This window comes from Vombatus ursinus, unplaced genomic scaffold (genome assembly GCF_900497805.2).
Source record: "Vombatus ursinus unplaced genomic scaffold, bare-nosed wombat genome assembly UNPS02014818.1, whole genome shotgun sequence".
Classification (NCBI taxonomy): Eukaryota; Metazoa; Chordata; class Mammalia; order Diprotodontia; family Vombatidae; genus Vombatus; species Vombatus ursinus.
The window spans coordinates 47,949,581-47,975,145 of NW_020954596.1; the positions used below are offsets into that span (position 1 = coordinate 47,949,581).

Below are 25,565 nucleotides of genomic sequence, written 5' to 3' on the forward strand. Positions count from 1 at the left end.
AAATTATAAATGTTGGAAAAGATGTGGCAAAATTGGAACACTAATGCATTGTTGGTAGAGTTGTAAACTGATTCAACCATTCTGGAGAGCTGTTTGGAACTATGCCCACAGGGCTATAAAACTGTGCATAACCTTTGATATAGCAATACTATTACTGGTGTGTATCTCAAAGAGATCATAAAAAGGGAAAAGAACCCACATATACAAAAATATGTATAGCAGCTCTTTTTGTGGGGGCAAAGAATTGGGAATTGAGAGGATGCCCATCAATCAGGGAATGGCTGAACAAGTTGTGGTATATGAATGTAATGGAAAACTATTGTTCCATAAGAAATGATGAACAGATGGATTTCAGAAAAACCTGGAAAGACTTACATGAACTGATGCTGAGTGAAATGAGCAGAACCAGGAGAACATGATACATAGTAACAGCAACATAATGTGATGACCAACTTTGATATACTTAGCTCTTCTCAGTAATACTAATACTAATCTAAGACAATTACAAAAGACTTATGATGGAAAATGTTATCCACATCCAGAGAAAGAACTATAGAGTCTAAATGCAGATTGAAGCATATTATTTTCTCTCTTTTGTTTTTTTTTGTTTTTTTTTCTTTCTCATGGTTTTTCCTTTTTGTTCTGATTCTTCTTTTACAACGTGACTAATGTGGAAATATGTTTAATATAATTGTATAGCCTATATCAGATTGCATGCCATCTTGGGGAGGAGGGAAAGAGAGAGAAGGAAGAAAAATTTAGAATTCAAAATCTTATAAAAGTGAATGTTGAAAATTAATAATAAATAAATTAATTAATTAAAAAAGATTGCTTCACCAAAATTGTAGAGGCCAGGGCAAGGGGAGCACATAGTTAATGACTTATTTGTTTTTTTTCCGGAAGTATTATGCTATAACTAGATCTGTTCCTCCTCCCCCATCCCATTAGAATGTAAGTTCCTTGGAAGTAGAAATTGTTTCACTTTTTGTACTTGTAGCCCTATTATCTTAGCACATACTAGGCACTTAATAAATGCCTTGACTTGATTTGACTTGATCCATTTCTTTACAATTGATTGTGTACTATGTCTATTGAACAAAGCTGAATAAAGGAGCTGTTATTTTCATTTTTCTTGAATTCCTCAAATAACCTATTCAATTAGTCTTCTACATAATTACACAGGTCTTTTTTTCTGTTACACTAAATGACTACAACATGCATAGTTAGTTTTATTAATGGTACTTCCAGTAACATGATCAGCATCTGTAGTCAAAACAACTTGAGTACAGTGGCTAGGTGTAGAGGGACTGAATCCTGCGTTCTGCATTTAGATGTACTTACCTTGACCTAGATCACAGAGCATTTTTCTCCCCTGGAGCTATCAGACAAAAAGTAATAAGATTATGTCAGCACTATAGTCGCTGCTGATTCATTTGACAGACCTGTCTCTTCTATTGGTCTCAAAGGGATTAGATATTGAAAATGAATATTTTTGAGAATTTCTTATAAAACATCACAAAGTACAAGGTGCTGGCACTTGGGGCAATCCTGAGATTCTCTTACTTGACCCAGAATTCACCCCAGGACCTTCAAAGCTGGAGAGATTATTCATGGATTTCTTCTTTCTCTTTTCACAGATTGCAGAAGAGAACAGGTATTTCTCCCTAGGGTTTCCATAGTCTTTATTTCAACAATCAGCTCTTCCATTTTAATGACAATTAGATGCAAAATAGAATTTCTCCTTGTTAGTCCCTCTAGTTTTTGGAGGATGAAATTATCACTAAGTCAAATTATCATTAAGTCAAGTCAAGAAATTATTAGCTGCTCTATTTTTTTTGGCAGAGAGCTCCAGCAGGTGTCTATATAACTGAAATTATCTTCATAACTATTATATCACGTACCCTATCACTACAATATGATGTTTCAGTACCAAGTTTATAATCTGTTTCCCAAACTCTACCCTTATTCCTTATTTTTGTCCGGGGATACTATAGTACCTTTATAGAAAACAGTCACTCAACTCCAATAGAAATTAAAAATACAAATATTGCACACTCAATACAAGTCATCACACCATTAACTATTTTCCATAATGGGTGAGATTTTCGGTATTTTTTGAAAATATTTTTGGGTATTTGCACCTCAACCCTGAGCAATTTACAACCAATTATCACCTTTTTAATAACTTAACAACTTCACTCAATTTGATTTCTTTAGTTTCAGTGGTCCCATAGCCATACTCACTTTTCTTTCAGCCTTGAACCAATCTTCTACTGGTTCCATCAATGTACCTCACTCACCAGTTTTCTTTACCCTCTAATTTTCTCACTTACATTTTCTTCTTTGCCTTACTTAGTCTTGACAACTACCTTTTCCTTATCCTTCTGGAGTTTATTCTTCAAATTCTACTTTCTAATCTTCCTTGGTCCCTCTTAATCCTTTTCTATCCTTTTCAGTTTTCCTTAATCCTGCTCCTCTTTCAATCTGAAAGAAAAAATTAGAAACTGGAGAAGTATGTGGGCCTTGAGGTTGTTCTCCTTTACATCTTTTTCATTTTCTCTGAAATTTTACCAAATTTCTTCTCCATAAATTCAGCCTCTGATCTACTTCTGTAGTCCAATACTTTCAACTCATTTACATGATTCCCTTTTTCTTATTCAGTTCCTCTTTCTCTTTTCTCCCACTCTTTATTAAAAGATCTGAATCCAAATCCCACCTCTGACCCTACCTTCATTAACCTGAGCAAAGTCATTTAATTTCTCTGGGCTTTGGTTTCTTCATTTGTAAAATTAGGGGATTTGAATAGATTTTCTACCCTAGGAATTCCCATACTAATGAAATCATAGATCTGGACCTCCTTCACCTCCAAAATGTATGAGGCCATAGAGGTATAGAAATATCAAGACAAAATAGAAAATAATCTCTACCTCAGGGAGTTTGCAATCAAATAGGAATTGTTCCTCTGTCTATGATTCCTGGAAAGGACTTTCATTCCACTTAACCTAGGGCCAGATTTGATAGAAAACAAATCATATTTTCAGTCTCTATTACCCTTCCAGCTTTCTCTTACATCAAGATTTTTTGTGAAACCAGTTCCTTCATTTTTTATTTACTTCCTTGCCTTCCCCAGGAAGGTACAATAATTCCAAAGAGAAAAGTGTTACATGTGAAGAGATGACCCCAAAAGGGGAAATAATAATTTTAAACAGCAGCTAAATGAAAAAGGCTTCTAAGATACATAGCCAACCAACCGTTATAATCTTCCTATTAAATGTGGATTGTTCTGGGATACATAATGACTACAGAAGCAATTTCAGAAAGCTTCTGGAGAGAAAAGACATATAAATATAAAGGACCATGACTATGAAGTATTAACATGATGCTGAATTGCTATATATCATATTTCCAATGGGCAGTTTACAATCTGTTCATTTTGATGAATTCAACACCAGGGAATTTGAATCCCTGCATCTGCAATTTCTGTCTCTCTTTAGAAATTTATGATGAAATTGTAGACACAAATAATGTGTCAGGGTAGAATGAATTTAAGGTTTTACTCTGGCCAAACAGCTCCATTATACTCCGAGGGGCAATAATAAATGGGAAATAAAGAAAAGTCATGGGAGATAATGAATTGGAATACTAATACCCTTCCCAAAGTACAAAAATGGGTCTGTAATCTACCCAGTATTGCCAAAACCATTTGCTTCCTGTAATAAAGTATAAAATGTATTCCACCATTTGGGGCCAAGACAGCATAATGAGTTAGCATTTTTCTTAACCCATGAAGCATCTGTGAGCTTCTATTACTTGTCAAAGTTTGGATTTCCATCAATGAAATGAAAGACATAACTCTAACCTGCTCTGTTTACAGCCTTGATGGTAATGTGACTATGAAATAGTCCCTGCTGGTATATTTTATAGTGCCTGACACTATGGCCTGACCATTAAAATATGAGAACTAAATGTTGTTAACCAAACATAAAGAATCTGAAATTTCTTTTTCCCCCCCTTTAAAGCTATTCAACCAATTAATTTGTCTGTAGTGAGGAATGCAAAATGACTACTTCACATTTTATGAAGAGAAGTCATGCTTGAAGAAGCTTTGCCTTTGCTGCTAAACGACTCCCAGTCTGTCACTCAACTGGTCTTCACCTATTGAGATCACTGTTAATATTGCAGCTGGTCAGTCACTACCGAGGAATTAACGTTGAGCAGGAGTGATAAGCACCGAACAGTATGAAATAATTCAATAGGTTTATTGCTCTTAAAAGAATCATTGAAGGCCTTCATATATTGGATTGAAGTACAATCTTAATTCTTCCTCAAAGCAACCATAATGTTATACAATAAGACTGAAATTTAAGTTGAAATCACGTTAAAAGTTAAAACAAAAGAGAAAGACTACTGTTTTCCAACCCAACGTTCTCTTCAGCAAAATGGAACTACACTTGGCATTAACAGTCATTTTACCCAAGATAGGAACAATCCTCCAAATGAATCATGACATATGCATGTTATAGAATATCTCCCTATATGAATCAACAAATATGAGGCATTAAAGAAATAGAGGGAGATTCACAGAGGCTACATGACAGAGTAGATAGAGAATTGGTCTCAGAGACACAACAAACCAGGTTCCTGCCTCTGACTCATAGTGGCTGCATGACCCTGGGCAAGTCATTTAACCTCCTAGTGCTCTAAGCAATTCTCTCATATAAGTTAAAAAGAAGGTAGCAATATATATTGGTAGAGAGGGGTTCCTCACCTTGGAGTCCCCTAGGCAAGTAAAAACACAGGTTTAATTATTACCCCTCTATGAACACCTATGAGAACTTATTGAATTCAATTCATCAAGTCATCTAGTCTTACCCATACTTAAAGAGAGATTTCCCTTTATAAGATGTCCTAAAAGTGGTTATGCCTATACTTCAAATTAATTAAACCAACATTTATTGAACACTTATTATGTGCAAGTCTTTGCTGAAGGATAGGAATACAATGCCAAAAACAAAATAATCCCTGCCCATGAAGACTTTACATTCTACTGGAGGGAAACAACATTTATGCTGATGAGTATATACAAAATAACATATAATGATTTAAAAGGAAGAGAGAGTTAGCAACTATGTGATTTAGCAAAGGTCTTTCTTGTGTTAGGAGATGAACCTGAACATGAAGAAGCCTAGGGAGTCCAAGAGGCAGAAGTGAGGCAAGAATATATCCTAGACATGGAAAACCAAGTGTGTAAATGGATAGATGTGGAAGATGGACTAGAATAGAGAGTGTATGAAGGGGAGTAATGTGAAATAAGATTTAAAAGGTAGATTAGAGTCCAACTGCAAGGGACCAGAAATATCAGGCTATGGGTTTTATATTTTATCCTGGAGGCAATAGAGAGCCACTGAATATTGTTGAAGATGGCGATGATATCATGATGCAATTGAAAAAACACTGCCTGGCTCTCTGGGTTCAAAGCTTGCATCTGACAACATCTGTGTAACATTGGGCAAATCATTTAACATCATGGAGCTTCAGTTTCCTCATCTGTAAAAATGAGCTGCAAAAGGAAATGGCAAACCATTTCAGTATCTTTGCCAAAAAAAAAAAAAACAACAAATAAGGTCACAAAGAGTCAGACAAAACTGAAATGACTGAAGAACTACAAAAGAAAGAGTAAAAAAAAATGTAGGAATATCAGTCTGGCAGCATGGTGTAGTTCAGTGAAGTCAAGCTTAAATAGAAATGGGGGCCACTAACCTAGACATAAGGATCTCTGTAAGTTCTATATTGACTTAGTTTTAAAATGTAATTTATCTTTGTTTTATTGTGTTCTTATTTATTTTGTGAAACATTTCTCAATTACATCTTCACCTGGTTCAGACCACACTCAGGAGTGCTGTAGGCTGCAATGGGCCCATGTTTGATACATCTGGTGTAGCTGATTACTGGCTTCAAAGCGAGGGTTCAGTTACTGCCTCTGATATATACAATCTGTGCAACCTTAGAAAAGTATCTTAATCTTGGGTGATCTGTCTAGGCAATTCTCCAACACTATAAATTGCAAAAAAGTGATCAAGTTATACGGGTAGAAAGAGTTTGCTCACCAAGGAGTTCCAGTGAAATCACAGGGGCAATCTCTATCTGGGATTCATGCTTGGAAGTAAGAGCCCATTTCAACAGTTCGGGGAAGTATTTGTTGTAAAGAGGCATTGTAACTAGGTGTAAAAGAAAAAAAAATACAAATAAAACACCCTGCATTTTAGGCACATATCTGCCAGAAACAATCTTTTCCCACTTAACATTATTATAAATTCAAGCATTTCTATATTAGAGAGATAAATGTTCAAACTGACATTTTCCTAAAGAGAAAAGTATGAAAAAGGTTTTAGACTGGAGGAATATTATTTTCAAATATATTCAGTTGAACTAAAAAAGGTGTTTTTTTTAAAAATATGCTTCCACATAAGTCAACAAAATATTGCTATTATGTGGCATAGACATGCCTTTGTTATATGGGACATTTCTTTGCAACAGTGCTAAACAAAAGCAAATTTGGCCTGTATTTAAATAGAACTGTACTATTTGTTAACCTATTTATTCATCCATCTCCTTCCTTCTGCCTGACATCTTACCTATGCAGTGGGAAAACCAATGACTAGCTTCTGTCTGTATGTCTCTCTGTGTTCTCCACCTCTAAACCCAGTCAGTGTGTGGGGTCTTTTATTTCCATAGGTACCATATAATGAAAGAATTGAAAGGAAGACAAAAACTAAGTCATCTATCTGTGTAAACCAAAGATAAAGAAAGGCTTGCCGAACACATACATTCAGGTTGAGCAGGATTCAAAGGCAGTAAATAATTGCTTTGAGACCCTTTGAACTTATGTTTCCCCTAAAGCAAACCCATTTTCCCCCCAAATATGAATTTCATGTAGGAAGAGAATAAACATTTATAGAGTGCTTTGAAGATGAAAAGCTACTTATAAGAACACAAACTGATGCCTATATTTTCCAAATGCCAAATCCCTGAAAGGATTATTTCTGACAACAGGTCTCTAAACTCAAAGCAATTTGTCAGTTTTGAAAACACAACAACAACACGAGAACTTTAAACATATTGCAGCAAATCGTCTATAAAACAGTTCTGGCTGAGAGAAAAGGACAGAGGAAGATGGAGACGGATTTTAAAGAAAGCAGTGATTAGAAAGCAAAAGTGGAGAAGTAGAGCGTAGTTGAAAGAGATTTACTAGAATCGTAATAGAGTAATAATCATAACAACAACATGTCATTTATGTCATACTTCAAGATTTGAAAAGTATTTTTGCAAATATTATCTCATTTGATCCTGACAACAACCCTGGGAGATATGTATTATTATTATTATCCCTATTCTACAGATGAAGAAACTGAGGCAGACAGTTTAAGTGACTTGCCTAGGATCACACAGCTAATAAGTGTCTGTGGCTGAATTTGAACGCAAGTCTTTTTAACCGGCAGCTAGGTAGCACAGTGGACAGAGTGCTAGGCCTGGAGTCAGAAAGACTCCTCTTCCTGAGTTCAAATTTGTTTCCAGACACTTACTATCTGTGTGATCCCGGGCCAGTCACAAAACCTTGTTTGCTTTAGTTTCTTCATCTCTAAAACGAACTGGAGAAGGAAATGGCAAACCACTCCAGGATCTCAGCCAAGAAAACCCCAAATGGGGTCATGAAGAGTTGGACACGACAGAAAAATGGCTCAACAACAACTTTCTGACTCCCTGTCAAGCACTCTATTCACTGTGACACTCGATAAGGATACCTTGGCTTTGACTCTAATTTTACTCATTAGCAGTTTGACAGAATTTCAGAGATGGAAAGAACCTGACAGGCCATCTATCCCAGTATTTACATGAATAAGAATTCCTTTTTCACATCCTCAAAAAGTTATGACTCAGCCTCTGTTTGGAGAGGAGGGAGAGCCCACTAGCTTATGACTCAGCCCAACCTTTGAACAGTTCTTTCTGTCAGCGAGGTTTTCCCACTGTGAAGCTGAGATCTACTTCTCTTCAGCTTCCACCCCCTTATTCTCAGTTTTGGCCTCGAAAGCCCTATAATCATGGATCTGGAACTGGAAGGCACCTCAGAGGCAGCTAGTTCAACTTCTTTATTTTGCTGATGCTAAATCTGAGGCCGAGAGATATTAAGGGATTTGCCCAAGGTCACACAGATAGTAAATGTCAGAGGCAGACTTTGAACCCAGAGTTTCTGTCTCCAGAGCCAGTGTTCTTTCCATTGTAACATACTGCCTTCCACAGAAAACAAAGAACACTACACAGTGGATAAAGAACTGAACTTAGATTCAAGAAGACCTGAGTTCAAATTTTGTCCCAGACACTTGCTAGCTGGCTAGCCTAGCACAGAATTTGGTTTATTTGTTTGTTTTGTTTTGGTGGCTGTGCCATGCTACCAACTCATATTGAGCTTGCAGTCCACTGGAAAAAAAAAACACCTCTTCTTTTCTCCAGGAACTGGTGTCTCTCTGTGCTTTCCTATACTACATTTCGTACTTTTGTCTCTAAAATTGCATGCTGTTGGGTTTGGCTCACAATGACAGCCTCTCAAGATGTTTTTAGATCCTGATTATCATTATTCAGTTTGTTATATATCCCTCCCATTGTGGTATCAGCTATAAATTTGACGAGCACACTTTCTGTGCCTTTATCCAAGCTATTGATAAAATGTCACACACAGGGACGAGGACAGATCCTTGGAGCACTCCACTAGAAAATACCTTCCAAGGGGACATCACCTCATCAATGGCTACCAACTGGTCATATAATGATTTTGAATCCATCTAGCCATACTATCATCTAAGCTATCTCTCTCTACCCTGTACATAAGGAACGTATTAGAAAATTTGTAAAATGATATGTTGAAATCTAATTTTATGATGTCTTTGACATTCCCATGACTATCAGTCTTGAAGCTCTGGGATCAAATATAAAATCCTTTGTTTGACATTTACAGCCCTTCATACTGGTCCTTCTCCCTCACCCCACCCCTGCCTTTCCAATCTTCTTATACTCTATACACTCTATTCTTCAATCCAGTGACACCTACTCCAGGTATTTTCACTGGCTGTCTTCCATTCTTGAAATACTCCCTCTCTTCATCTCCACCTCCTGGATTCCTTGACTTCCTTCAAGTCCCAGATAAAATCCCACCTTATGCAGGAAGCCTTTCCTTAACTCCCTTAATTCTAGTGTCTTCTATTGATAATTTCCAATTTAACCTGTACACAACTTGTTTGTACATAATTGTTTGTATTTTGTCCCACCTATTAGACTGTGAGTTCCTTGAGAGCAGGGCCTGCCTTTTACCTTTCTTTGGTAACTCAGGGCTTAACATTATGCATACCACATAGTGAGTGTTTAGTAAAAGTTTACTGACTGGCTGAGATTAAATTAAAAAAATATTTGTTAACCACCTACTATGTGTCAGAAGTGAGATGAGTCTGGCACAACCTGGTCTTGATGAAGCCATATTGCTTTTTAATAATCTTAGTTTCCTTTTGCAAACACTAACAAACTATTCCTTTAGTTTTCAGCATTGCAGAATTTTGCCAAGAACAGAAGTTGATACCAGTGGTAAAGCATTTAATTTAAATTTATTTTTGGTAGGCATCTTTGGGTTTTTAAATATCCCAAAGCCCAAAAGGAATCTAAGCAAATTGATGAGATTTAGAAATGCAAATAGATTTACAAATAAACAACAGATGAGTCCATAAATAATTTGCCGAGTAGGAACAATTCCATTGCATCAGTCGGCAGAAGCCTAAACACAGAATTAGGCATTTGCACTGTTTTTGAAGACTAACAAGCTAGTTATCATGGGACTGTGAGAAGAAGCAAACCTCAGAAACATGGATCTTTCTTGGAATGTTATCAATTAAATCTCTGGTTCTTCAAAGTTGAAATCTTCAGGTCACCATCAGCTGTATTGTGATTAATAAAGATAATAAAAATTCTCTTATCATTCCTTGTATTTCATCAGCTTTTCCACAACTCAGTTTACCGAAGAAATATCAATTCCCTTCTTCCTAAGGGTCAATAGTTATTATTTAGATATGTTTTCAGTAGTTCATTCAGTTCTTTAACTGCTTTCATGTATATTCTAAGTAAGATACAATATATTTGCAGGGTGCATATTCTCCAACAAAGAAAAAACACAGGTATTTTCCAAAAAGTAAAGTCCAAATTGTCCAAATTCAGTCTACTCCTTTGATTTTCTCAAAAGGTTAACCTGTGAAAGGCAATCATAAGGAAAACATTATTCATACAAAGCATTTGTTATATACAATTTATTTGGTAATTCTAATTAAATATAATTTAGAGATGGATATTTACTAAGCTTAGACTATTAATCTAGAGAGACTTCAGTATTGGGATTCACCTTCTGGTTCTCTTTTGTTCAATTTTATTTCACTTGCCTTGGTTACACAAGATCACAAGCTATAAAAAGCCTCCTCCCTCCCTTTGTTTAATGAAAGGTCTTTGAGAATTTCATAAGAGACAGCCCGACAATATTCTCAAGACTTAATTTTTTTCTAATTTCAACCTTCATGATGGCTGACAAGTAGATTCACAAGAAATTTTCTTCCCCTAGAAACTCTCGTATTTTAGGAATTTTTCTGACCCTTCTTGGTCTCCAAACCAAAGTTTCTAAGTGGGTATTTGGTTCCTCAGATTTAATCAACAAAGTCACTGTGCTAAAGAGTCAGACAGTCCAATCTCTTTTCCACTGGAGTGAATCCAAAATATGTTTACAAGGTTTGATCATCTAGAGAAAAGGCAGTTTACAAAAGACAAGTCATCTCTAGGGTCCTTTCCAGCTCTAAATACTCCAATCCATTCCATTTGAGTCTAAAGGAGTACAAAATACAATGCCTCCTTAGGGCACTATCTATCCTGTAAATCTCACAGATTTATTAGTAGGACTTCAATGGAACTGCGTCTATTACTTTTTAAACTAAGGGAACTTGTTAGTCGAGACAGTTCCAGATTTCACATTGTTCTCCAAGTGTGTATTTGAAGCCTGTAGGCCTGCTCTGAAACAGCCATCTGCTTATTGGATTCAGTCATGCACAGGGGTTTCTAAGCCTCTGGCAGCACTTTATTTCTGGGCTCTCCCAAGACATTTGACTCACCCATTCCCTCAAATCTTGCAGATCTCAGGATTTTTTAGTCAAAGTCTTTCACTTGAGCAACTGAAGCCTAAGAATAATTCCTTGACAACATTTGCTCAGAGTTTTTGTCTTCTTGCACTCAGATATTTAACCTACGGCTGTAGCCATACTGTTCACACTCTGGGCTCAGCCCTTCTTACACAAAGAAAGATCTGCTTCCGTGATTTTTTCTCACGACACAAGAGTAAGGGATGTAGATCCCCATAATTAAATCCTCTTCACAACTGACCACAGCTGATTTCATTCTTCCACAACTGAGGAATGAAAAATCAATTTGCCCATAATCCTAAACAGTAGACTTTCCACCACGTAAAGCAAATCATACTCACCTGACAGGCCAAAGAGTGTTGAAATTATAGTGCAGACTTTCTATTTAAAATTTTTATTTAAATTTAACATAGTGACAGATCCTTTTAAGCTCTGAGCCTAGACACTTTATTTTATTCAATGATGTGGGCCTACATAAATCTCTTGAGCTATCAAGCAGCCTATAATCAGAGGCACTTAACTAACTCACTAGTATGGGCCATAGATCTATATCCTTAAGGTTGCTTTCTATTTTGGGAACAGAGATCCACAGAAATTCTCCTATGAAACCTGCTGACTGCAGCACTGGATATATATTCATCTGGATTTTCAGGCTGGAGAACTTAGTAAATTGTTTTTAATGCTTTTAAAAAATAAATCCTTAGTGAATATTACACATATTCTCCCTTCCTTACCCTTTGACATAAGCAACCATTAGTATGCAGTTTAAAATCTAAAATGATGGTTCCACCCAGGGATGAATTGAAGTCTTTAGGGACACATGGAGTTTAACAAACGAAAAGATTAGTTTATCGATCAGTTGTGGCACTCTGAAGAAATATTGATTTTGTTTCATGTCATCTAATTCATATGAAACTGGTTTTCCAAGGTCACTACCTTTTGTAGCCTGACCACATGGCAAATGTAATTTTGAGTAAAACATAGCTTTGTTTCTCCTCCATAGTGCTACACGGTTACCTCACTGTGGTCTGGAGGTGACCTTGGCTTCTCACAAACTACAGAAGCTGGAAACATTTTGAGTTCTGGTGTTGGACAAGTGAATACACAGACTATGCTATTTCTTAGGAAAGAGACTCAGGAGGCTTCTAACACCTCTCTCATTAACAGGTTCGCTGTTGATCTGGTCAGACAGGAAGACAGAAATGGAGTCATTATAAGAGGTTAAATAAGCTTACTTTATCCTAGTTTAGTCTTCTTAAAAGGAGTTTGTTGATAATGGGAGCACCAACTCGTACAGCATTCCCTAACAACCCTTCTCACAGGGGCTGGCATGAAGGAAGGGCAACTACCCCTCCATCTCAATGGGGTCAATCGAGACCAGAACAACTTGTGCACTCCCCTAAATCCCCTCAAACCTCAATGGGGGGGGCAGCTAGGTGGTGCAGTGGATAGAGCACCAGCCCTGAAGTCAGGAGGACCTGAGTTCAAATTGAGCTTCAGACCAAACACTTGACACTTAACTAGCTGTGTGACCCTGGGCAAGTCACTTAACCCTAGTTGCCTAAAAAAACAAACAAACAAACAAAAAAACCTCAATGGGGGCTGGTTGAGGCAAACACACAGATTCCCTTTTCCAAGCACAGCATTCCAGCCTGTACATTCACCCCTAAGGAGGTCCCCAGTCACTGACCAGTGCCCACTTGCTTTATAGGGCAACAGACAAAGAAAGCATATTGCCAGCAATAGCCTCACAATTTTACATTACTTCACCCCTATATCTCCTGTAACTGCGCAGTAGAAACTGTTTTGAAACATGCTCATGAGAACTCATAACTAACACCTGGGAAGTAGAGATTGTTATGGCTATGGATCCTGGGAAGAAAACTCTAAGAAAGAATAACAAAAAATCCACTTTATACATACTAAAATTCACCTTCTTTACAACTGGGCATAAAGCTGTTACTAGGGTAGTGCAACCAGGGCTCTGCCACTGAGGCACTGAAATTTAGGGGGCATTTGTGATTCATAAAAGCATCATGGAAACATTTGAGCTTGATATCTAGTTAAAAGAATAATTTGTTAAAATAGGAAACTACTGGGTGGTGCATTTCTTGCCAGACCCTAGTTGATCCCCTCTCTCCTCAATACCATGCTTCATATTACGTTCCCCTGTCACTGCTCCTAGGGAAAGGTATTGGGAACCTTTGGTTCGTCCCACACACACACACACACACACACACACATTCACACACCCCAACTGAATTTGTCTTAAGTTGATTTGAAGTTTATCACTGCTTGCCCTCTGGTGTCTCTTATGAAGCTTGCCCAGGTCTGAAAAACTCTAGCTGCATTTTTTTTTTTTAGGCAATTGAGGTTAAGTGACTTGCCCAGGGTCACACAGCTAGTGTCAAGTGTTTTGGTCTGAGGCCGGATTTGAACTCAGGTCCTCCTGACTTCAGGGCCGGTGCTTTATCCACTCTAGCTGCATTTTTGATAGGCTGCATGACAGTCTTTCTAAGAGCCAGCTTAATTAAATTCAGGGAAGCCTTTCACCAGAAAGATAGTCACCACTGATGGTCTTCGTTTGTTTTTTGGTTGCTTGGAGGCCATAATAACTCATTATACTGAATTATAAGCCTGGGGAATAGCTACCTGTGTGGGGGATGGAGTACTCACAGGGATAGGATCATAAATTCTTGAAGTATTACAATATACATAGTTTTACCCACTTACTTTGGCAACAAAAAACTGAATACTCACTCTCTGTGTATATTGATCTTTCCGACTCACTGTAGAAAAAATGTTCTAGTTCTGATATGGTAGGAAGTGCTTCTTTTGCCCCTATGAAAGTGGAGGGCCCCCTCTGCTTGGTGGCTCCTGGTTTACAGAAGAAAGCTGTTTTAATTCATATTGGTCAAGAGCACCTCACGTCAAGCAAATAATGATGATGATGACGATGACGATGACAACGATGATGACAATGAAAATAACAACAACAATAAAATAATAAACAGCTAGTGTGGTAGAGGAAGAATGCTCAGACTTCCCCTTGCTGGTGGGCCACACAGAGCATGTGTAGATTCCAATCCAACCTATGGAAATTAGGAAACCTATTTCCAACCATGTTTGACTGAGGGGCTGGTACTGGGTTAGGAAAAGAGCTCTTTTAGTTATCTGCAGAGCCAAAATTCCATGAATATACCAAAGGCATGATCTGTCCCCTCAGGGTTCCTCTTTCTTTCTGACTTTGAAGTATGAAGTCTATTTGGAGCTGCATCCAGTAGAGTGGGTTGAGAATATGGCAGAAGCCTCATTCCCTAACTGTGTCCGCACAGCCAGGACCATGTCTTATCTAGGCAAATCTCTGCCTAAGGCGAGGCTGCCTCTCTCTTCTTGTGTTTCCTTCCCAAAGCAGGTGACTGAGTCACAACCTTGATATAGGAAGGGGAAAGAGAGGGAAGAGAACAAGCAATTATTAAGTGTGCCAGGCACTACATTAAGCGCTCTACAAATACTATCTCGTTAGGTGAGTGCAACAACCCTGAGAGGTAAGTGCTATTATTATCCCCATTTTATAGTTGAGGAAACTGAGACAGATAAAGACTAAGTGACTTGCCCAGTATAACGTAGCTAGTAAGTGTCTGAGACTGAAATCTGAACTCAGGTCTTCCTGACACCAGGCCCAGAACTCCATTCACTATGCCACCTAGCTCCTTGGGACAAGTCCAGGTGAACTTGTGAGTTTCAGGAGGTCAGGAGGTCCTAGGAGGCCAGAGAAGTAGTCACTGCAGTGTCTACTGGAGTAACCAGTTGCAAACTGATGCCAAGGGAAGAGTCAGAGTCGAAGAGAAAGTAGCCACAGAAAAGATCACTCTTGGATTATGCTTGGTAATTGATCAAACTGTGCTCAGTAGGGATGAAATGTGAAATAGCTAATTAGCAGAAATGCCAAACTGCATTGTCTTGATGAAGCCTACTACCAACTTCCAGCAGATTTTAATCTGGCTACAAATTAAATTTCTGAATCCTGTTTAAATTGTTCTGTTAATGTAAGCTATGAGTCTCATGCTTACAATTGCTTTCTGTGTGAGAATAAAATGACCTGTCCTAGCCCTGATTTATATGATGTATTAGTACCTATTTTACTCTGTCCTCTCTTCCAATTTGGGGAAACCCTAGACTAGAACCAAAGATAGAATTGTACCCAAAGTAGCCAGGATTGAGGGGTTATGAGCCAAAGAATGTGAGAACTGGGGAGTCTATTCCCTTATTGAGAAGCCAGGTCTCTCCAGAGCTGAGATCTGGGCAAACCACAATGGGAGGTAAAGGACAGCAAATGGAAAAGGTCACCAGACCTTGTGGCCTGCTAAGCAGTGCCTAAGTGAGGTACTCGACTAGGTGAGCTTTTATTAAGCACTTTAAAGTTTACAAAAAGCCTCACATGTTTTCTTACTTGATCTTCACAACAACCCAAAGAGACAGTTGCCATTATTATCTTCTTTTTCTAGAAGAGGAAACTGAAGCTAAGAGAGATTATGTTGGCTTGCCTAGGGTCATACAGCTAGTGTCTAAGGCAAGGTCTGAACTCAGGGATTGTTGATTCCAAATCCAACTCTCTATCCATTGCTTCACCTACCTTCTTCAAATACCCTACATTATAAAATGAATAGCAAACGCTCTTTTTGTGGTGGCAAATAATTAGAAACTGGAGTAATGCCCATTAATTAGGGAACGGCTGAACAAGCTATGTATATGATTGTGATTGAATATTATTGTGCTGTAAGACATGATGAAAGGGATGGTTTCAAAAAATACCTCAGAAGATTTATATGAACTGATGCAAAATGAAGTAAGCAGAACCTGGAGAACAGTATACACAGTAATAGCAATATTGTAAAGATAAATAACTGTGAAAAACTTAGTAATTATGATCAATACGATGATACACAACAATTCCAAAGAACTCAACATAAAAAATGTTATCTATCTCCAGATGGATAACAGATGGATTTTGAGTGTAGATTGAAGCATATTTTTCTCTTTATTTTTCTTGCTTTTTTTCTTTTTGCAAGAAGGCTAATGTGGATATATGTTTTGCATGACTGCATATGTATAATGAACATCATATTTCTTGCCTTTTCCATGAGTGGGGAGGGGATAAAGGGAGAGAGAGAAAGAATTTGGGACTGAAAATATTTTTTTAAAGACCATCAAAAAAAAGAAAAAATTAAAATGGATAACAAAATACCTGTAAATATATTCTTCCTTAAGGCTCAGAATTAGACTCATGCAAAAGAACTTGCAGCAGGTCACCCACCAACAGGATTAGAGACATCATAATGTTATGGAAAGAGTATTGGTTTTGGAGTCAAGGGAGCTACAGCTCATATTCTGCCTCTGTCACTCCCTGTCTTACTTTGGGCAAACCATCTAATCTCTCTCAGTCTCAGTTTCCACATCTATAAAAATGAAAGGACTGTACTATGAGTTCTTTAAGGTCCCTTCTAGCTCAAAATTTATGTCCCCATAATCCTAAAATTATACTCTCTCTTTCCTTTTAAAGGCACTCAGTGACCACTTTTCAAGATATCTCAAAGAGGGAATATCCTCCCTAAACAGAAAAGGTAACAGAGAGTATCAAGAGTCATTGGTAACAACTGACACTTATACCTATTTTATCTTTGATAATTTATAACCATAGAGGTAATGTTAGTTAATGATTCTTTATCAATATCAAGCCAAGCATAAAACAGCGAGATACTAAAAATGTTTCTTCACTATTATGGAGAATAGCTTGCTTGAAGTTCAAATGGAAGAATTACCTATAGATGATAAGAGTCTACTGATACTCATGTTTGCAGATGACATTGCACTGATTGCATTGAGTCCCAGAATAATTCAGGGCTTCTTAAGTGAGACTAAGACCACTCAGAAAGGCTGACCTAGGAATCTACTTGGGAAAAAGTTCATTTGAAAAATACCTAATTAGGCAAACTATGAAATGCAGCTGGATATAGCCCAATACATCAAATGAGGTCATTAGTACATGTATTTTGGGCAGGCACTGTAAATGGACAATGAGCTGGGTCAAAAAAATTAAATAAGAGAAAGCAAGCAAACTGGTCACATTTTGGAAACTGCCTGGTTCTTTCAAGGATTCCAAAATACCTTCTGCCTCTAGAGTCTATCATTTTAAATTCAATAATTTTCTAGCAATATTCTGTGGCTACAAATTTTGGAATACTACAGTCTCAGAAGAATTAAACTTTCAGGTGAATCCAAAGGGCATTAGAAAGACATATGTTTGGTATAGTTGGTACAGTGTATTAACAAAGATATCTTGCATTCAAGCAATATTTTAAGAAGCATTCTTATGGACACCTATACAAATGTAAGGTATTAGTATTAGTAGTAGGAGCAATAGTATTAAGACAGAAAGCAAGACAGAAAGTTTGGTTAAAAAAAACTAAAATGTAATTAAACACTAAAACGAACTACTAAAGGAGAGAGATTTTAACATCTTTATCTATAGATGTTTAAAAATAGGACAAAACCACCTGTTTTGGAAGGTTTAAATCATTTGCTAGCATCTAGGTAGTGCATAGGCTGCTGCAGGACCTAAAATCAGGATGTTAAATCCTGCCTCAGATATTTACCAGCTGTGTAATCCTGGACAAGTCACTTAACCACTGTCTGCCTCAGTTTTGTTATCTGTAAAGTGGGGATAATAGCAATACCTACCTCCCAGGTTTTGAGGACCAGATGGGATAATATTTGTAAATTATTTTGAAACTTTAAGGGCTATGTAAATGCTAGCTCTTATTATTATATAGATTTAAAGTGTTTTGGAAAATTTTTAAGTTTAAAATGATTATCAGTTACTATTATTTAGTGAAGTTTGCAAGTACAAAGTACCAAGAGTACTTGGAAGAAAAGTGACACCTGTCAAAACCAAGGCTAAGCCTGAATTCTGAGTGTGAACCATTGTTCATACACAGAAATAATCAAAAGATACCCTGATGTGCCTTCAGTTTTTTTTCTTTTAATTATTCTCAATGTCTCTCAAGAGAAAAGGGATGCATCATCTCATTCTATTCCGGGAGCTGCAGCTCCAAGATACATGATATGACAATATTTAAAACTCTACAAAATTTGACCAAAAGCAAAATATGAGCTGTCTTTCTAATTCTTTTTTTGAGAATATGTGAGATAAGCAGGTTTCTTTTAAAAGTCTAGAGTGATAAGTTTCCCTCTAAAAATTGCTTTTAAAAAAAACTACCCTTATCCTCCAATACCATTAATTCTCTACCACTAATGCAATATGCCTCTTTTTGGGCAACAGAAACAGTCAAGAATATTCAAGGACTTCACAGAGAAATGGCCAAGACTATGAATCAAACAGTTCATTGAATTTTTCAGAGGACTCAAAAGAACTAGAAAAAAGGAACAGTCTCAGGCACTGTTTTGCTTGCCCTGCCTGAATTTAGCTGACGAAACAATTTTCTCAGCAGTAAAGACTTTGATTAAAAATAAGGTTCCATTCCTATTATGTTCTCAGATAAAGCCCCAGTCACTGTCACTGGCAAGATTTTTATTTTCTCCATGTTTAATTCTGTTTTCAGAGTTCACTTTGTAAAAGGGGATGGGGATAGGGGAGGGAATTGAAATCTTGGCATCTGGCCTTCTGTTTTCTAGTCCCAATTCATCATATCAAATTTTCATGTCCATTGACTAAGCATTCCTGTCCTTTCTTTCCACCTTGTTCTTAAAGATTTAGGAGTTAGAGACAAGGAAATACCACCACCACAACCATATTAAGTTCCTCTGTGCCAACTTCTCACCTCTATTACTGCTGATTAGCTTATTTTTTCTGATTTGTGAATTTAAGAAGAGATTACTGAAATCTAAGAGAAAAGAGTTCAAGGTTTTTTTCTTTCTCCTCTCTCTAACTTTCTAACCTGTAAAATGTAGTTAAATCTCCCTGACATCAGTGGGTATCATAATATTTAGATCTGAAAAGATCTGAAAAAGATCTAAGGTCATCTAGGTAAAGAGATCATCTAGGTAAAGTCCAACACCCTCATTTTACATATGAAGAAATTTAGACTTGCCTGAAGTCACCCCAATAGAATGTAGTAGGATCAGATTTGAACTAAGGTCTAAGGTATTTCCAAGGTCATACAAGTTATATAATTTTTGTGATAATACAACATACTATATGTAAAATATTTTGATAAATAAAATGCACTATATGTGTAAAAATCATTATTAGCTCTTTTTTTTTGGGATGCTGGGTTTCTTTTGCTTACTATTTAACCTTTTTTGTCTTTTCCCCACTTGCTTAGATTAGGGTGGGGTGGGGGTGGGGAATGGGGCAAGAAGTGGAAGGAATATCATGAAAGTCAAAAGGAATGCTTGGAAGGTTCTCAAGTATTTAATTCTCATATAAGCACCCTTTCCAAAAGTGATGGTACTCAAGTTAACTTCACAGATATCTTTGGTCAAGGATAATATATTCAAGACCTCTTTGGAAACTAGAACTGTGATTTTTTTTTTTAACCATTCTGTTGAAAGTCTTTGCTGTAGAGCCAACTTTCAACATGGGTACTTTCCATTCCATAGCAACCATTCTCTCTCAAATCTTAACATCTTTCCTGATTGACATGAGCATTCAGCTGAGCCACAGCAAAATGCATGCATAGTTCTGACCTTTTCATTCAACTCAGACAGACATTCCACAGCAAGTGGCACTTTATGGGCAAAAGAACAGATTATGGAATCACAGGACAAATTTCCATCATCTGAGTTGCCAATGCAAATTCACCACCTACCATTCCCAACCTCCATCTGTCCTGTGACCAGTGATCCTAAACCTACCCATCTGTTCCAAGTCTAGATTGTGTAGAAATTAAGTGAGAATGTTAAAGTATCTGACTTTTATTTGTTTGTCTCAGTTGGAAGAGTAACTACGACTAAAGGCTTTCCTTGAACAACTTATCCAATGGAAACATCTGTAGTAATCAGTAGATTGAATCAATGAAGAAGCTACTATTAAATTCCCATTTAAAATGTCCTCTTTAGTGAAGTAATGAAATTAATGAATTGCTTGCACCTTTCATTATTTTTCTGCATTTGGATGGGTATTATAAATAAAGACAAATTATAGGAAGTCCTTAAGAAATTTATCTTTTTTTTCCTACTCTCTATTTCCCATTTGCCAATGGCACAGTGGTATGTAGTGATCAAATAAAGTAGTATACATTCTTCCAATATATAAAGTTTAGAGTTTAATTAGCAGATGTACTTGTCACCAGTTGTCTGTAACTACCTAATGCTTATCAAAGTTAAAGTTTTTCTTTAAAAAAAAAAGGGAAACTCTGATGACTAACTTTGATAGACTTATCTCTTCCTAGCAATGCAAGAATCTAAGACAACTCCAAAAGACTCATGATGGAAAATGCTATCCACATCCAGAAAAAAGAACTATAGAGTCTGAATACAGATTGAAGTATCTTATTTGCTCTCTCTCTCTTTTTAGTTTTTGTTTCTTCTTTCTTGTGGTTTCTCCCATTGGTTCTAATTCTTCTTTGCAATATGACTAATGTCAAAATAGGTTTAATATGAATGTATATGTTGATCCTATATCAATTTACATGCCATCTTGGGGTGGGGGAAGGGGAGAGATGGAGAGAAATCTTGGGACTCAAAATCTTATAGAAGTGAATGTTGAAAATTAAAAATAAATAAATAATTTTTTTTTAAAAAAAGGAAACCCTCCACTCTTCTTTTGGAATCCATTCTTACCAGAGCAGATGGTTATAACTTTGACTGCTTGATGTATATGAATCTGAATTATAAGAGTCATAAATATTATAGTTAAGCAAGTGAAAAGTTAAATTTTCATGTTGCCCGCTTGCAGGACATCTGGCATCAGTAATTTGTCCTCCCTCCTGCAGGAAATTGAAACCTGCTCCATCCCTATTTTCAAATATCAGCCACAAGTATATTACAAATGCTAACCTTACACTGCTGCTCTTAATTTTGGCTCCAGATAATGGCAACTCTAAATTACTAGGTGATCCACTTGTTCATGATATTTAGTGATTCTGTTTCACACTGAAATTTAGTTGTCTTTGCTGTAGTTCACGCCCATATTCATGGCATAAGACAACTTGTCTAGTGCTGTTTCTAATTCTTTGTAGCTAGGATTCATGTTGCCAAGTATCAACCTTTCAGAAGAAAACTAGATCACCTTCTATTTCCAGCACGAGATGGATGAGAACAAGCAAGAACTTTTTGGTCTAAATTTTCTAACAGGGATGGATGACCTGTTACCAGTACCACCTAGAACTCAGCCATATGCACCTCTTGGGTTTTTTTTTTGTCCCCTTCCTCTTTCTAGCCCTCCTCTATTTCTTTTCTCTATCACTTTTTTCCCTTTTATTGTCTTTCTTCCCTTCTGTCTTTCTTTTTTTTTTATCCCTAGGACTAGTGCCATCCAAATAATTTTGCCTTTAAACCCCAAGGACTAGTGGCATCCAAAGTCATTACTGACTCTTTTGGCTACATATGTGTGAACACTGGAATTTTATCAATGTGGAAATGACAAATTTACCAGACAATAAATATAACCTTCTTTCCTTCCCTCCTTCATACCTCCTACGAATGTTGAGCTTTTTAGTTTACAATCATATCATCCACAACAATCAACCTTATGAAGTAGATAATACAGGCATTATTGTTTCATTTTAAATATGGCAGAATTGGGAATCAGAGAGCTTAAGTGATTTGCCTAGCTGACATACAATTAGCTGACCATGAACCCAAGATGTCTGGGTCTAAACCCAGTAGTTCTGGTCAATGACCCAATTACGTAAAACTTATTTGGTGCCTTGAAATGAGCTAGTATTTCTGCTAATTCACATATTTTCCTTCCTCCTTTACATGCCCATTCTAAAGAGGTAGAAGCAAAACAAGTCTATTAAGTACCTTAATAAGGTTTAATTTCTGTATTTTATTGTCAGTGCCTGGCCATATAGTAGATGTTCAACAATGGATCAAATTAAGTTTCTGTTAAGAATCTGCAAATTAAATTCTTGTTAAATTCTTATAAGTAAGCTGTATAAGTTTTTTATAAATTTTTAAAAATTCTTTATTAATTTTTTAGTTTCCATGTGAATTTTATTTGTTCTAGGCTAGATTCACTAGTATAGTTTCAAAACATAAATCAAACCTAAAGATTTAGCAGATTCAGAAATAAATCTGGTAGATTTCTGGAATTAAATTCCCAAATTGACTTTTTTTTATAACATGGGAAAGCGTTCTCTTCTCCCCAAAATTTTCTAGAGCACTTTGGCTTTATCTGTCCCCCCATCACACAAACTTGTATTGTACTTAGCTCTATACATTTTGTATCCTGTCCAATAGAATGTAAACTTGTGGAAGGCAGTGAATGTTATTTTTAACCTTTTCTATCCCTAGCACCTACCACAATATCATACAGTTAATAAGCACTTAAATTTATTTGACCTGAGTTGACAGAGTAATACTAATGTGACACCACTTATTGCCTGTATTTTAATTCAGTTGAATTATTGAATACTTAAATATGTTAATGGAGAAGATGTCATTGATGCAATTATTTCCTCTGTGCAGATTACAGAATCTAGCCATACTTTCTCATCCTGTGTGCTCCTATACATGTCCTCTCATAAATCCTTTACGAAAGATCTACCTAATAATAGACTGGAGGCCTTCTGTTGGGATCTCTGAACATTCCCTGGTTACTAAAGCAATTCTCAGGCCTTCCTTCTCTTATTTCTTGCTTTTGCTACATTACTACCATTACTCTTTTCCTGATCATATATTTTTCAAATGATATCTTTTACACTACTTCTTCCATGAAAGTTATCATTGGTAATATGCTGCAATCTATAGCTTATTTTATACTAGGTGATGAAGTATACCATAAAATCATCTTAGTGAGTTTGGGCACACAATGAAACTCTCTACCAACCCTCTTTATTTACTTTTGTAAGGAGAACTTGTGAGCTACCCATGATTTACTTTCAACTTCTTTATTTCTTCTGGTTTTATTTATAGTGAAAAATGTCCAATTTGAAATGATTCAGTAGGATTGTAACTTACTGATCAAAGGATCATAGATTTAGAACTGCAAGGTACTTTATGAACCATCTAGACCAAACTCCTCCTTTTGCAGAGGAGGAACAAAAGCCAACAAAGGTTAAGTGACTTGTCCAAGATCTTAAGTGTTTCAGAAGGAAACTGAGTCCAAGTCTTCCTGACTTCAAGTCTAGAAACCTATTTATTCTGCCAAGCAGAATCCCCCACTTAGGGTATCCTTTTCCACTACTCAACTACCATCACTGAAAACTGTGGAAACCAAAGAGGACCATATAACACTGTTAGCCATTTTGTATTTTTGCTTTATCATGCCCAAAGTATTCAGCACCCACCTACTAACCCACTAGTGATGAGCGTTTCTCTACTTAGGCTGGTTCTCAAACAGTAGGCACAATCTGTTGTCATGACTATCCTCCCATCTCAGTAAGACCTCTCAGAGTTTATTGTCTACTCTCATTGCTGTTGAGAACCTCGAGTCACCTTTACACCATGATGAGGCATTCAGATTTCCATAGTACAGTAGAACAGGACTTATTGTTCATTATTTCTATATCTTCCTTTATTAAATAATTCCTGCAGCTTATTGAGGCTCTCTAGCCACATAAAATAAAGCATGTCATAGGCATAGGAAAATTTTAATAAAGATGGAAAGCAAGACATTATTCAAACTACTTATGCTCACCTACACATATGGAACTTAAAGTGTTCACCATCTGTGCGATATGCGAACAAAAGTTTAAAATTGTTACAGCCAGTGAAGACAACATAAACTGTTATGTTGGCTGAAATATAGACCACAAACACTCAGGGAAGAATGTATGTGTTTGTATTACAAAGGAAAGACAAATACAGAAAATTGACCATCCATTTAGTCCCTCTTCTCTTACCATAGAGAATGGATTCTTACTCATCTCTGTTTGTTTTCTTTCAGCCAACATTCCTCTCTTTTGCTCCCAAAATGAATAAATGAACTTGTTGGATGGAGAATGGTGTGGTGTGAATTTGTGTCAATGTTTACTTTATCATTCAAGAACTACTATGGAGAGGTTCTGACAAGCATAGTTGGAGCTAACATATAGCTGTTTTGCAGGGTATGACATACAATCTTGGCTTTCTTCCAAACTGTCCTTCACTCATGTTACTGATTCTCCAGAGGACTATACTGACTCTTTTTTCTTCCCATTTCCAGAGACACCTCCAATCCATCATTACATAGGGAAGCCTCAAAGATGGCACCCAAGGGAAGCATTATTTCCTTTCCATTTATTTCTCAGAGAGAACAACTTACAAGCAGAAAAAAGTCTTTACATTGAGGGAATACAAATAAGATGGAATTTAGTTCTTTCACCTGTAAGCCTCCAATAGATTCTTAATTTAAAAAAAAACATAAAAAGGTTACAATTTTAGACCTCAATAAGCAATGATATTAGGAGTATGCTGATAAAGTTAGAATATTTTTAGTAAAATCTATGGAAAAAAATGTGGCTGAGACAAGTTCTTTCACTAGTAAATTAATGAACTTGTGAAGTTAGCCAGGTCATTTGAACTTAAATTACCATGAATACTTGGAAAGACAGGGTAACTATTTACTTTTTTTCAAGGAAAGCTGATATGTCATAAGTTATATCTTGAAAAAAGAAGTGACCAAGATAGTATGGGTCAAGCTGTTATAAGATGATATTCTCAGCACCTTCATTCTTACCCCCCAACCTAGAGAGCTCCATTAGTAAATTTTACCATGTAAAACTATACTTTGTTTGTGTGGTTTTTATAAATCCATATACCACAGAACTTTTATTCACCCTTCTCATACCTATCACTTGAGGCAGGTGATGGCACAATGCACTCAACCTGGAGTCAGGAAGACCCAGGTTCATATCTGGCCCAAATACTTAGTGGATATGTGATCCTGGACAAGTCACTTAACCTGTGTTTGCCTCAGTTTCTTCAACTGTAAAATGGAGATAACAATAGTACCTGCCTCCCAGGGTTGTTATGAGGATCAAATAAGGTAAGATTTGTAAGAAGTACTTAGCACAGTACCTGACATAAGCACTCTTTAAATACTCATTCTCTTCCCTTTCTCCATCATTGCCATACTCTGATAATCTGATCTTGGTAACTAGGGAATTTAGAGCAGGAAAGAACCTTAGACAGCTTCTAATCTAACTCCTAATTTCACAAATTAAGAAACTGAGGCCCAGA

At 36.7% G+C, this 25,565-nt stretch overlaps 1 protein-coding gene across 3 annotated transcripts in view; it reads right to left on the reverse strand.

Moving 5' to 3' along the window:
* Positions 1-9,631: 9,631 nt before the first annotated feature.
* The window catches only part of TMEM156 (transmembrane protein 156), a 50,109-nt gene continuing 34,175 nt past the window's right edge, over positions 9,632-25,565 (reverse strand). The window contains exons 6-7 of one of the 3 annotated variants that reach the window (XM_027836163.1): positions 13,977-14,093; positions 9,632-10,285 (exon numbers count right to left, since the gene is read on the reverse strand). In XM_027836163.1, coding sequence (XP_027691964.1) covers positions 10,281-10,285; positions 13,977-14,093 — 122 coding nt within the window. In that variant the 3' untranslated portion in view covers positions 9,632-10,280. Of the gene's footprint in view, positions 10,286-13,976; positions 14,094-14,118; positions 14,648-25,565 lie in introns of those variants that run through there. The other 2 variants (XR_003566806.1, XM_027836164.1) reach the window with 2 other exon arrangements.